The sequence below is a fragment of the Notothenia rossii genome (assembly GCF_949606895.1).
Source record: "Notothenia rossii genome assembly, chromosome: 2".
Classification (NCBI taxonomy): domain Eukaryota; kingdom Metazoa; phylum Chordata; class Actinopteri; order Perciformes; family Nototheniidae; genus Notothenia; species Notothenia rossii.
This window is the reverse complement of record NC_136904.1, coordinates 56,291,197-56,305,639: the sequence shown is the minus strand read 5'-3', so window position 1 is coordinate 56,305,639 and position 14,443 is coordinate 56,291,197. Positions and strand designations below refer to the sequence as shown.

The window sequence follows — 14,443 nt, the reverse complement described above, 5'->3', positions numbered from 1 at the left end:
GATGTGGGGATGCTTCCTCTCGTCTAACTGTGGGGATGCAGCTGCTACACTTTATACGTTTTGTTCTCCGTCAGTAAATACCGCACTGGTGAATGTCTGGAGCCTCCATGTGTCAATAAAACAGCGGTTGCTAACAAGTGTCTAAATAACACTTCTAAATCACGCTAAACATAAGCCGCAATTAGCTTCGCGGTGTTAATGTGAAGTCATGTGACCGTGTTGTAGTTCCTTTATAGCCCAACAATAGCTTTTTACTTCTGGAGATTGCATTTACGCTTTAAAAATCAAATGCTTTTTGTCGAGGCAGTCCTGGCAATGCTAACTTCCACGTTGGCCAATACCTAAATATCTAAACGCCTTTGTAAAGCTCAGGGTAAAAGCAGAGTTGATAAGAACTCTGGATTTGTGATTAGGAACATCATCTGTCATTTTTGTCAGTTCATCCCTGGTTTACATAAACATGCATTCATTCCGCCTTGTGATTTTCAAAAATACAGAGGATGCAGTTACTAAAAATATTGCCACAGTTGTTAAGCAAAGGCTTGTTTTACTATACTGTATCGAATTATTGGTCTTGATTTAAAAACGTATTTTTTTGTTCATCATAACTTGACACAACAATCAAACCAGGAATAACAGTAATAACAACATTGTTTTAAATAGTTTTTTGGGAAGTTTGGAAATGTTCATGTTTTTCCAAGGGTAAGATTTATGCATCTGAACATCGGAATGATCCTTTACTTGTGTTGGCTGCTGGATCACGAGCAGAAGCTTCCTTCGCTGGGGGAGACGCTGTGTAGAGGAATAAGGCTTTCACACTGCTCGCTGTCTTCTGGCAATCTGTGGGCGGGGGAAGCAGGTGTCAATCATCATCTTCTTGACAAGCATCATTATTAAAATCATCCCTCACCATATGGGAACACGCGTTCGAAGAAGAAGAGAGCAGAACTGTGGCAGAGAGCAGTCTGGGAAGCATGCTCATGTGATTACAGACTCAGTATCTCTATTGCCCTTGTGAGAAGAAAAGCCTCTAAGTGTGTGTCAGAGATAAGGTAAATTCATTTTTTAGCGCAAACACCACTATAAAATGAAAATAAATCACTTTCTATTTAAAACTTTAAAAGCTTGAACTCTGTCACCCTTGTGCGACACTTTAAGAGGAAGACAAAAGCGATATGCCTGTGTTTTCTTTCACTTTGCTGAGTCCAGGACCAACAAAAGGAAGGCCTCTGCTGAGGAGATCAGGGGCCTCATGTATAACGCCGTGCATAGGATTGACGTGGGAAGGTTGCTTACGTAGTAGAAATCCGAAAAATAGGTACATAAATGTTCCGCAATTTTCCGATTCAACGAACATTACGTGTCGTCGAAAGGAGCCAGTTGAGGTGGTTCGGGCACCTAGTTAGGATGCCACCTGGGCGCCTCCCTAGGGAGGTGTTCCAGGCACGTCCAGCTGGGAAGAGACCAAGGGGTAGACCTAGAACCAGATGGAGGGATTATATCTCTTCGCTGGCCTGGGAGCGCCTTGGGATCCCCCAGTCACAGCTGGTTGATGTGGCCAGGGAAAATAAAGTTTGGGGCTCTCTGCTGAAACTGCTACCTCCGCGACCCGACCACGGATAAGCGGGAGAAGATGGATGGATGGATGGAACATTACGTACCGGCGAGGAAAGTGCGTACGCCACTCCCTACGCCGGTTTCCCTTTATAAATCACAATCGACTCGAAATGCGGTGCAGCTTTTGCAGGCTTCACGTAATTTCACGTATTTGTCTATAAATAGTCAAAGAAACGCCCATTCATTCATTCATTTTGACTGACTTTATGAAGAAGATCGCAGGAAATGACAACAGAACAGCTAAAAAAGACATCTCACACCGTGTCAGATTTTGTTTGGTGGATGCAGTTTGAAACAGAGTAGCAGCATGGAGGTCGGATCGTCACCAAAATAAATAAATAAGTGGTCCGAAAAAGGTTAATGACAAAAAAAATACACAGCCTTTCAGGCAGTGTGTTTGTACCGGGGACAGGGGACACCCCCTTGATGAGAAACTGTAAGAAATGATTGGGGAATCCCTCCGGAGTGGAGTCATGACGACTGGATCTGAATTATGTTTTTGTATTTGGTGGTTTGTGTTCCAGCTGTCGATCAGCTGTGCGCAGCGTCTCCACTGAGGCCTGTGCATCTAGCGAGAGTTATGGATACAAACAAATAGTTTTTTTAAACAGCAAGCCAAGCACACAGCTGATGCTCACAGCCCCGCTCCTGCCGCTCGCTTGCGGCAGACCACGCTTGAAAGTTTGCCGGGGAGACACCTGGACAACAACAGCGATAGCTAAATGGGTGGCTACAGCTTAACATTGTGGAGGACGAGGGGCTGCGTTAGATCATTCGGATCGCATCCAACGTGTTGACTGCACATCACGGCGCATTATTTTGACCCACAGTGGGAACTTCAGTCTCATGCTTTGACTGAAGGTGAAGACAGAGGAGCGGCATTTCGCTTGTCTGTTTGAGCAACTGGCTCAGTGCAGAGAAGTACACAGGGTTGGGAGAGACGTGTGAGAGAGAGAGAGGTTCCAGGTTGTTGTGTTGAGAATATTCAGGAGAATATTTGTCATTGTTCCAATGATAATAAACAAACATTTGCATAAAGCATATTTGTCCACTCGTATGTTGAGAGTATTAAAAAAATATTCCTCTAAGGTACATTTAGAACAGATACAAAATGTGCGATTAATCGCGTTTAACTATTTGAATCGACTGACAGCCCTAATGTTTACATGTAGATGCTATACAAAATAAATATACAATGAGATTTTGTAGTGCAACCATGTCACAGTGCGCAGTAACTACAGTATGTAACTATGTTTTGAAAGATGCTACAATGAAGTTTATTATTATCAAATCTTTTAAGTAACTTCAGTCCTAAAGAAATATACATTCTTCAGGATCTTTAAATTAAAGTTTGTTTACATAATGATTATGGTTATTAACGACATAGATGTTGATGCAATTTATTTTTGGTTGTGAAGAGTCACATTTCCTAAAACAAAGTTTAGTATTTTACAAAACTAAAATGTTTTTAATATATCATATTATAATATTATTGTTTTAACTTTCACAGAGTTGAACTTTTAAATAAGTACACAACTAAACCATTTTATATTCATTCATATTTAGGGTCTGAGACCTAGGTCGGCGAAGACCTAGGTCTATTGAAATCGGTCGCACAGCGACCGATAAACCTGCGAAACACACCCAAAACAGGGAAAACGACCGGCAAAAGCACAGAAAAGGTTCGGGAATGATTACAGCTGATAGGCCGCGCGAGCCCAGTCGCATAATTGATATCGTTACGATCAATTTAGTTCGCTCGCAAAGCACATTATTGAGATCGGACCGATTATTTATTATTAGGGCCCGAGCACGGATGTGCTAGGACCCGACGGCGTCCTAGCACGAAGTGCGAGGAAACCTATTGTTATTGGTGGAATTATTAGGGCCCGAGCACGGAGCGCTAGGACCCAACGGCGTCCTAGCACGAAGTGCGAGGAACCTATTGTTCTCCGTGGTATTATTATTAGGGCCCGAGCACGGAGCGCTAGGACCCAACGGCGTCCTAGCACGAAGTGCGAGGAACCTATTGTTCTCCGTGGTATTATTATTATTATTATTATTATTATTATTATAAGGAATCATATTTCCTATTTTTGAGGGCTTTAGGATGCTGAGAAAGTTGTATAATTTTGCACGGGCGCCAGGACCGGTAAAAATTGCAACATTCTGGAGTCAATGGGTTAAAATATTACAAAATATTACAACGTGCGCCACCTATCAAAATCCCATTTCGGAATAAATTTACAAAGTCGCACCGTAACTCCGAATGACCTGACATTTTGAACACATATCCGGGTGGACCTGCTCTACAAATAATCCTCTTGGAACCCTAAGCTCCGCCTACATCTTTTTTAATTTAAATTAGCATAATGTTCAAAACAGTTAAATATTCACTTAAATTTCAATTTGCTGTTTTTCTACACCAAACTTCGTATACAGCATCAGTGTAGGGTCAGACACATTAGCGTACAAAATGAGCATGTTAGGATGATAAATATTGTCGCTGTCAATCAAAACGTACTTGCAAAAAGGCGGGGCTTAGAAAGAAATGCTCATAACTCATCAACCATGTATCCAAACATCATAGATGTTGGTAAATAGACTTAGTCTGTCTTGAATAGGAATAGGCACACCAAAGCATTTTCATTTTGGACTATAGGGGGCGCCAAAAACACCACCAATTTATAACTCAAGAGCGGAGGGACTAATCTTTTTTCTTTTTTTTTTACACATACTCTCGGGGTGACTATGAACTCAGATTTAAAGTGTCGCAACAAATTCAGAATGTGGGCGTGGCCTATACATTTTTTTTAAATTGCGACAGAATAAAATGAGCTTCGGACGCAAAACTTGGGACACACGTCAGAGCCCACGACCTTTTCGAGAATGTAAAAAAAAAACGTAATTTTTCAAAAAAGCTGCTCACTAGCGCCCCCTATTGTGTGGTAGTGACATATAGTTTCTTAGAACTTCACGAATTTTTGGCACAAACATTCCTCATGGAATTGTGGACATATTTGTAAATAGATTCCATTAGCCCTGCCACCCAAAAAGTTGGCCATTTTGAAATTTGTGCGTTTTTCAGCCATTTTAAGCACATTCTTGCAAACTGCTCCTAGGGGAATGATCGGAAAAATTCCAATCCAGGACAAGTTCAGCCCCTATCCAATATGATGCCAAATTGAGAAGAACATTTTTGATAGCTCAATCGTGGAGGTCGTAAGCTAACAGCGAATACACCATTTTTGAAGATTTACATGTCGCAAATGACTCCAAACTACTCCAAATTATTCAAATACAGTTGTTCCAATATTCACGAAACGCTATATCTACATTACTATTATGATTGCACACATAATTAAAAATTGCCTTCAGTTAGCCCCGCCCCCCAGAAAGTCGGCCATTTTGAAAAATGTGCGTTTTTCATGCATTTTAAGCACATTCTTGCGAACTCCTCCTAGGGGAATGATCGGAAAAATTCCAATGCAGGACAAGTTCAGCCCCTATCCAATATGATACTTAATTGCGGAGCACATTTTGGAAAAATCCCTCGTGGAGGTCGTAAGCTAACAGCGAATACACAATTTTTGACGATTTACATGGCTTAAATTGCTCGAAACTGCTCGCATAGTTTTTCCGATATTCACGAAACGCTGTATACACATTACTATTATGATTGCACACATATTTCAAATTGCCTTCCATTAGCCCCGCCCCCCAGGAAGTCGGCCATTTGGAAAAATGTGTGTTTTTCCGCCATTTTAAGCACATTCTTGCCAACTTTTCCTAGGGGAATGATGTAAAAAAATTCCAATCCAGGACAAGTTCAGCCCCTATCCAATATGATACTTAATTGCAAAGCACATTTTTGAAAAATCACTCGTCGAGGTCGTAAGCTAACAGCGAATACACCATTTTTGACGATTTACATTGCGCAAATTGCTCCAAACTGCTCGCATATAGTTTTTCCGATATTCACGAAACGCTGTATACACATTGCTATTATGATTAAACACATATTTCAATTTGCCTTCCATAAGCCCTGCCCCCCAGGAAGTCGGCCATTTTGAAAAATGTGCGTTTTTTTTAGCCATTTTAAGCACATTCTTGCAAACTCCTCCCAGGGGAATGATCGTAAAAATTCCAATCCAGGACAAGTTCAGCCCCTATCCAATATGATACTTAATTGCGGAGCACATTTTGGAAAAATCACTCGTGGAGGTCGTAAGCTAACAGCGAATACACCATCCTTGATGATTTACATGTCGCAAATTGCTCCAAACTGCTCGCATATAGTTTTTCCGATATTCACGAAACGCTGTATACACATTGCTATTATGATTGCAAAAAATTGCTTTTCATTAGCCCCGCCCCCCAGAAAGCTGGCCATTTTGAAAAATGGGCGTTTTTCATGCATTTTAAGCATATTTGTGATAATTCGTCATAGGGAAATGATCTGAATAATTCCAATCTTGGGCAACTTAAGCGCATATCCAATGTGATGCTACATTGGGAAGGAATAGTCGATCGCTTGAACATGGAGCTCGTAAGCTAATGGAGAATGTACCATTTTTTACCATTTATGTCACAGACTACCTTAAGCTACTGAGACCTGCCTGTCTGCACCATCAAAACACACACACACACACACACACACACACACACACACACACACACACACACACACACACACACACACACACACACACACACACACACACACACACACACACACACACACACACACACACACACACACACACACACACACACACACACACACACACACACACACACACACACACACACACACACACACACACACACACACACACACACACACACACACACACCTCCTAAAGAATAACTAAATATCAGGCTACAGCCCTTGTATATTGTTATTATATGAAGCACTATATGGTTTCATGAAAAATATCTACTGTTTATTTGTAGATATCTCCTAAAGCCTACAAATAAAGTGTGAAATGTAGGCCTGTTACATATATTATTGAGCGATATATATTATACACACTGTTCTGCTTTCTGCACTGACCTCAGCAGCTGTTCTCACTGTAAACATCGCCTCACAATGAAAGCATAACCTAACATCCAGGGGAGATGTCATTAGTGAGTAAACAAACAAACGGTAAAGGGCAGAAAGTCTGATGCACATTTGATCATCTTGAATAACTTATAATCACAACGGGAACAGTTTGCAGAGCTGTGCTTTGTTGACATCCAGCCATGCGTCACGCCTCTTTTAAACATCACTGTTGGCTGAAATCGTCTCCGGAGAATACTTCAGTGTACCCTCGGTTATAGCTCCTCCAGAGACACTCCTCTCTCCTCTAAATCAGTGTATCCTCGGTCACGGCTCCTCCAGACAGCCTCCTCGATAATCGATCCTCGACGAGCTTTCAGAGAAATTAGTTTTCCTTCCAGACCGCGCGCCGACATCCGTTTCCGGGTTGCTGCCGGAGGACCTGGGAGTCTGGCACGCGAAATTAGAGAAATGACAAACGGCTCATTTCCGAGTACTCGCGCGCGTCTGCCTGACGCCAGGACGACCGGCCGCCCTCCCCGACAGGCACACGGACGCGAGGGCCCGCTCATCACTGCGCGCACATGTGCGACCGCAGTTTTAATTATTAGGGTCTGAGACCTAGGTCGGCGAAGACCCTATTGAAATCGGTCGCGCAGCGACCGATAAACCTGCGAAACACACACAAAACAGGGAAAACGACCGGCAAAAGCACAGAAAAGGTTCGGAAATCATGACGGGTGATAGGCCGCGTGAGCCCAGTCCAGTCACGTGACTGCAACTCGCATGATTGATATCGGTAGGATCAATTTAGTCGCTCGCAACGCGAGCGATAACCATGCAAAACCCACACAAAACAGGGCAAAAGACGGGCAAAAGTGGCCTAAATCATGACAGTAGGTAGCCCATGTGACTTGGTTGGCGTGGGCCATCCTAGGCCGTCCATAAACATGATTGATATCGGTCCGATTATTATTATTATTATTATTCTTCTTCTGATTATTATTTGAATACATTGCGCGCACTTTTGACCCCCGCAACATATGTGAAAACTCACCAAATTTCGCATGCGCATCACAAGTCGTGAAAATAGCGATGTGTAATTGGTACCGGAACTTTGCGTAAAAAATTGCGTAGACCAAGCCCACTTCCGTTTTTAACGTTAACTCCCCCTACTTTAACTTTCACGTAAACCAACGAAACTCGCTACGCATATCTAGGGTGCGGAGACGAGCAAAAAAGCCTCTTGGAGGGGTATAAAATAACGTACAGCAAGTCGGCCATTTTGAATTTGGCGTTGGAAAAACGCGATTTATCGCGTTTTTCGTCCTCCGCACTTTAACGAACTCCTCATAGGGAATTTATCCGTACGACTCCAAATTCGTCGGGTAGCTTCTCGACAAATGGGCGATCTAAAGTTATCACGGAACTTTTTTGGGCGATCTAAAGTTATCACGGAACTCTTTTTCTTTCGCACGGCGCAGCCGTGATTTGGCGCCAAAGTTCGCGTTCGCTCGATGCTAGGCCATCCCTCGCCATGGAACACGATGATGTCATAATTCAAACTGACATGCTCAGAACGCCACCAAACTTCACATGATGATTAACACTGCGGCCCTGAACAGCTCTACGTCAAATCCGATGTTACTTAATATGGCGTTACCATGGCAACGGATCCCTCGCCATAACACACGGTGTCGCTGTAACTCCAATGGACATGGTCCCATCGTCCCCCAATCTTCACTTTTATATCACCGGTGAATGCCTCAACAGCTCTACATGAAATCTGAGATCTCATCGTATGCCGTTTCCATGGCAACGTATCCCTCGCCAAAAAACACGATGTTCTGTTAACTCAATGGAAAATGGTCCAAACGGCACCAGACTTCAGATCACAGTTAATGGTCCGGCCCTCAACACCTCAATGTGACAATAGTGACTTTTCCTCAAAAGCTGTTGCCATGGCAACGCATCCCTCACCAAAATACCCGATGTTCTGTTAACTCAATGGAAAATCGTCCAAACGGCACCAGACTTCATATGATGGGTGACGGTCAGGCCCTGAACAGCTCTAACTCCATTATGGGGTGTCATCATATGCCGTTGCCATGGCGACAGATCCCTCGCCATGAAACACGGTGTTGTTTTAACTCAATGGAAAATCGTCCAAACGGCAACAGACTTCAGATGATGGCTAATGGTCCGGCCCTCAACAGCTCACTGTGAAAATAGTGAGTTTTCCTCAAAAGCTGTTGCCATGGCAACGCATCCCTCGCCAAAATACCCGGTATTGTCATAACTCCATGGAAAATCGTCCAAACGGCAGCAGACTTCAGAATATCATTAATGGTCCGGCCCTCAACAGCTCTATGTCAATTATGGGATGTCCTCATATGCCGTTGCCATGGCAACGCATCCTTCGCCAAAAAATACGATATTGTGTTAACTCAATGGAAAATCGTCCAAACGGCACCAGACTTCAGATGATGGCTAATGGTCCGGCCCTCAACAGCTCTACACCAATTATGGGATGTCATCATATGCCGTTGCCATGGCGACAGTTCCCTCGCCATGAAACAAGGTGTTGTCGTAACTCAATGGAAAATCGTCCAAACGGCACCAGACTTCAGATGATGGCAAATGGTCCGGCCCTCAACACCTCAATATGACAATAGTGAGTTTTCCTCTAAAGCTGTTGCCATGGCAACGCTTCCCTCACCGTTAAGCACGATATTGCTATAACTCCTGTGTAAATGGTAAAAAAGTGTTCAAATTTCAAATGTGTGCTAACTGTCAAGCCCTCGAGACATATTTGTGTCAGTTTTGAGATTTCGGCAAATTTAGTTGCTATGGTAACAAAATGGTCGCCGTGAAACACGGTTTTCTCATAAATCTAGTCAACATGCTCCAAACGGCACAAAACTTCACAGGTTTGATAACGATGCAGCCCTCAACACAACTAAGCATATTATGGGGTGTCATCAAATGCCGTTGCCTTGGCGACAGATCCCTCGCCATCAAACACAACGTTTGTGTTAATGCTGTAACTCAAAGACATTGTCCGATCGGCCTGAAACTTCCCACGTTTGCCAACGGCCGAGTCCTCGAGACACCTAGACACACACGTCGACGTGCGGACAACAGCCTGCAGAGCGTCGAAGACCCGCTCAACGCTGCTTGCAGCTTTAATTATTATTATTATTATTTTAATACATTGCGCGCACTTTTGACCCCCGCAACATATGGGAAACCTCACCAAATTTTGCACGCGCGTCAGAAGTGGTGAAAATTGCGATGTGTAATTGGTTCCGGAACTTTGCGTAAAACATTGCGTAGGCCACGCCCACTTCAGTTTTTAACGTTAACTCCCCCTAATTTAACCTTCACGTAAACGAATGAAACTCGCTACTCATATCTAGGGTGCGGAAACGAACCAAAAAGCCTCTTGGAGGGGTATAAAATAACGTACAGGAAGTCGGCCATTTTGAATTTGGCGTTGACATCTATCTTGTCCTAGGGACTTTATCCGTACGACTCGAAATTCGTCGGGTAGCTTCTCGAGACATGGGCAATTTAAAGTTATCACGGAAATTGTTTTCTTTCGCACGGCGTAGCCTTGATTTGGCGCCAAAGTTCACGTTCGCTCGATGCTAGGCGGTCCCTCGCCATGGAACACGATGATGTCATAACTCAAACTGACATTCTCAGAACGCCACCAAACTTCACATGATGGTTAACACTGCGGCCCTGAACAGCTCTAGGTCGAATCTGATGTTACTTAATTTGGCGTTACCATGGCAACGGATCCTTCGCCATAAAACACGGTGCTGCTGTAACTCCAATGGACACGGCCCCATTGTCCCCCAATCTTCACTTTTATATCACTGGTCCATGCCTCAACAGCTCTACGTGAAATCTGAGATCTCACCATATGCCGTTTCCATGGCAACGCATCCTTCGCCAAAAAATACCATGTTGTCGTAATTCAATGGAAAATCATCCAAACGGCGCCAGACTTCAGACTATCATTAATTGTCCGGCCCTCAACAGCTCTATGTCAATTATGGGATCTCCTCATATGTCGTTGCCATGGCAACGCGTCCCTCGCCATGAAACATGGTGTTGTCGTAATTCAATGGAAAATCGTCCAAACGGCAACAGACTTCAGACTATCATTAATGGTCCGGCCCTCAACAGCTCTATGTCAATTATGGGATCTCCTCATAGGTCGTTGCCATGGCAACGCGTCCCTCGCCATGAAACATGGTGTTGTCGCAATTCAATGGAAAATCGTCCAAACGGCACCAGACTTCAGACTATCATTAATGGTCCGGCCCTCAACAGCTCCATGTCAATTATGGGATTTCATCATATGCCGTTGCCATGGCAACGCATCCCTCGCCAAAAAACCTGGTGTTGTCGTAACTCAACGGAAAATCGTCCAAAAACGGCACCAGACTTTAGATGATGGCTAATGGTCTGGTCCTCAACACCTCAATATGACAATAGTGAGTTTTCCCCAAAAGCTGTTGCCATGGCAACAAACCCCTCGCCGTTAAGCACGATATTGCTATAACTCCTGTGTATATGGTCAAAAACTGTTCAAACTTTACATGTGTGCTAACTGTCAAGCCCTCGACACATATATGTTTCAGTTTTGAGATTTCGTCAAATTTCGTTGCTATGGTAACAAAATGGTCGCCGTGAAACACGGTTTTGTCATAACTCCAGTTAACATGCTCCAAACGGCCCAAAACTTCACAGATCTGATAACGATGCAGCCCTCAACACATCTAGGCGTATTATGGGGTGTCATCAAATTCCGTTGCCATGGCGTCAGATCCCTCGCCATCAAACAGAATGTTTATGATACTGCTGTAACTCCTAAATACATTGTCCGATCGGCCTGAAACTTCCCAAGTTTGCCAACGGCCGAGTCCTCGAGACACCTAGACACGTCGATCCACTCAACGCTGCTTGCAGCTTTAATTAGAATTGTAACCCTTTCAAATCCAGTTAGTTTACCTAAGGACATTGTTTTTGTTTCATAAAAAAAAAAAAGTGTATCTATCTAAATACAAGGTTTAGCATTTATTATACAGAATTAATAACAGCATTGTGCAGATGACAACATTACTTTATCTGTTGGAATGAATGGAGACAGCCTTTCGCCAGCAAGGCATGCATGTCTATTTACATGAGCAAACACACATTCTGTTGAAAATGTACTGTACACAGATATGCATCTGAATGTGAATACAAGCTGTCTGAAGGAAGAGCATATGGTGGTGGCCATAAGATAAGGACCAGTGTGCATGACCAATCAAGTTCACTTCTACTCCCTAAAATAATTTTAGGCCATTAATAATCAGACAACTATAAAATAACTAAAAATGTGCTTGTGATTGTGATGGATGATCATTTAGAGAGCACCTTCTTGTTTTCTTAAAGTTACATGGGACTAAATATACCGCTTGTTGGTGTGTTGATATACTTAAAACACTCCAAATCTAACTTTTTAAAGTAATTGAAAATACAGTGACCAAATGCATAACGTGGCATAAGTGAGGCATTCCCTTCACACTGCTGTGGACACTAACACTGGCTAGAATACAGCTTGTATGTGCCTGGGAGAGCACACACCCACATTATGTCGGGTTCCGGAAAAGTATTCCCTCTACATATCAAAACCAAACAGACAGCATTGTTGAAGGTGTTCAGTGGAGCGTCCAGCAGAGCCAAAACTGCTGCCAGGGTATTACGTTTGATTTTTGGATTCATCTTACCTCATAGAAGCAACGCTCTTTGGAAACTAAATCTGAAATCCTGTGTACTTCAGACAACCAAAACGCAACATTTTCAAAACAGTCCGACTTGTGTAACCTTGCCAAAGAGGATAAAGGTGTTGGGATGTTCTCACACACAAGTGTCTACACAAGTGTAGGGATGGGGCCGATCCGATCCAGTATCGGTATCGGGTTCCGATATCAACGTAATTCACGTATCGGAAATTTCCGATCCATACCCCTAGATTTCCGATCCACACATTATTCTGAAAAGATTCTCCGTGCACGGTTCTGGTATGTTGCTTTGCTACTGCAAGATGTGGAATGGATTTCCTAAACGGGGCCATCTCAGTGATCACAGTAGCCTAGGCACGCCCCCGTTCAAGAATTCCATGCCATAGTTTGCAACAAGCAAGCAGTCGAACGTTGAGCGGTCTGGTCTCTGGCCGGGTAATTAGTGCTAACTATTTTGTTGCTAACTATCAATATGTCTGCTGTATGGCAATACTTTTCTCTCGATTCACTGCAAAGCAATACAGCAACATGTAATGTTTGCAAAGCCGTTATATCCAGAGGTGGACGCTCCGTTGCGACATACAATACTACAAACCTAATAAAACACCTGCAGAAGCACCACCCTAAAGAGCACGATGAGTTCTTAGCCGTGAGGGGGCTGAAAGCACAGACTAGCCGTCAGGAGTCACTTCTACAGTCATTCGAAAGACAAGGTAAACTCTCACCAGACAACGTGAAAGCTAAAGAAATAACTGGGAAGGTACTGAACTTCATCGTACTCGATGACCAACCATTATCAGTGGTCGAAAATGAAGGTTTTCGCGGCCTGATGGAACATTTGCAGCCAAGATATAGTTTACCATCGAGGAGATATTTGTCAGAGACTGCGCTACCTGAACTTTACAACCGAGTGTCAACCAAGTTAGCCGACAAGTTAAAGGGAGTCCCAAATCTGAGCTTTACGACAGACATTTGGACGTCAGATGTCTGCCCAATGTCACTGATAAGTCTTACAGTGCACTGGATTGACCGCGAGACATACAGGCTTTGTAGTGCCGTGCTCCAAGTAAAGAAGTGCAGAGGCTCCCACAACCGTGCAACAATCGCAGCATCCATTACAGAAATGCTAAACAACTGGGGGATCCCACTGGAAAAGGTACATGCTATTCTGCGAGACAACGCGAGCAACATGAAGGCAGCAATGCAAGACATGTCCGTTTCTAACCTCGGCTGTTTCTCTCACTCACTGCAGCTCGTTGTGAATGAGGGTCTCATATCACAGCGCAGCGTTAGCGACGCCTTGGCAAACAGCCGAAAAATCGTAGCTCACTTTAAGCATTCACAACTTGCACAGTCTCGCCTGGAAGACCTGCAGCGTGAAATGCAAGCGGGAACAGCGACGAACCCTTCTCGCCTGGTTCAAGATGTGCAGACTAGATGGAATAGTTCCTATTACATGATCAAGAGCATCTTGAAAGAGAAACGACCCCTCTGTGCCTATGCTGCCGACCACAACTTACCAGCAACACTGTCAGCCAACGACTGGGCTTTGCTTGAAAAAACAGCGACTGTGCTGGAGCCCTTCGAGGAGTTAACCAGGAAAATCAGCTCGGCGACCTCCACTGCAGCCGAAGTAATTCCAGCCGTCACAGTTTTACAACGCCTGCTCGCAGAGAATACCAATACCGACAGCGGCATCAAAACAATGAAAAGTACGCTTCTCCAAGCTGTCAACCGGCGTTTCAGCGACATCGAAAGTGAGCCACTCTATGCTCTTGCCACTTTAGTGGACGCTCGATACAAGGACAGGTAAGGCATTTTTTGTTGCAATTTAATCAAAATGCTGCTGAATCAAGTGTTAACATATTCCTAACTTTAACGTGAATATTTCTTAATGATATTAACTTAATGTAAACTAAAAGTAATTGGATAACGGGGAAGTGTGTGTGTGTGTGTGTGTGTGTGTGTGTGTGTGTGTGTG

The 14,443-nt window shown here is 43.7% G+C and overlaps 1 protein-coding gene across 2 annotated transcripts in view; it reads right to left on the bottom strand.

The window, feature by feature from the left end:
• LOC307029262 (solute carrier family 35 member F5-like) overlaps window positions 1-14,443 on the bottom strand; it is a 31,827-nt gene that overhangs the window by 4,399 nt on the left and 12,985 nt on the right. For both annotated transcript variants that reach the window (XM_079665050.1, XM_079665051.1), the window contains exon 15: window positions 742-840. In XM_079665050.1, coding sequence (XP_079521176.1) covers window positions 759-840 — 82 coding nt within the window. In that variant the 3' untranslated portion in view covers window positions 742-758. The remainder of the gene's footprint in view (window positions 1-741; window positions 841-14,443) is intronic.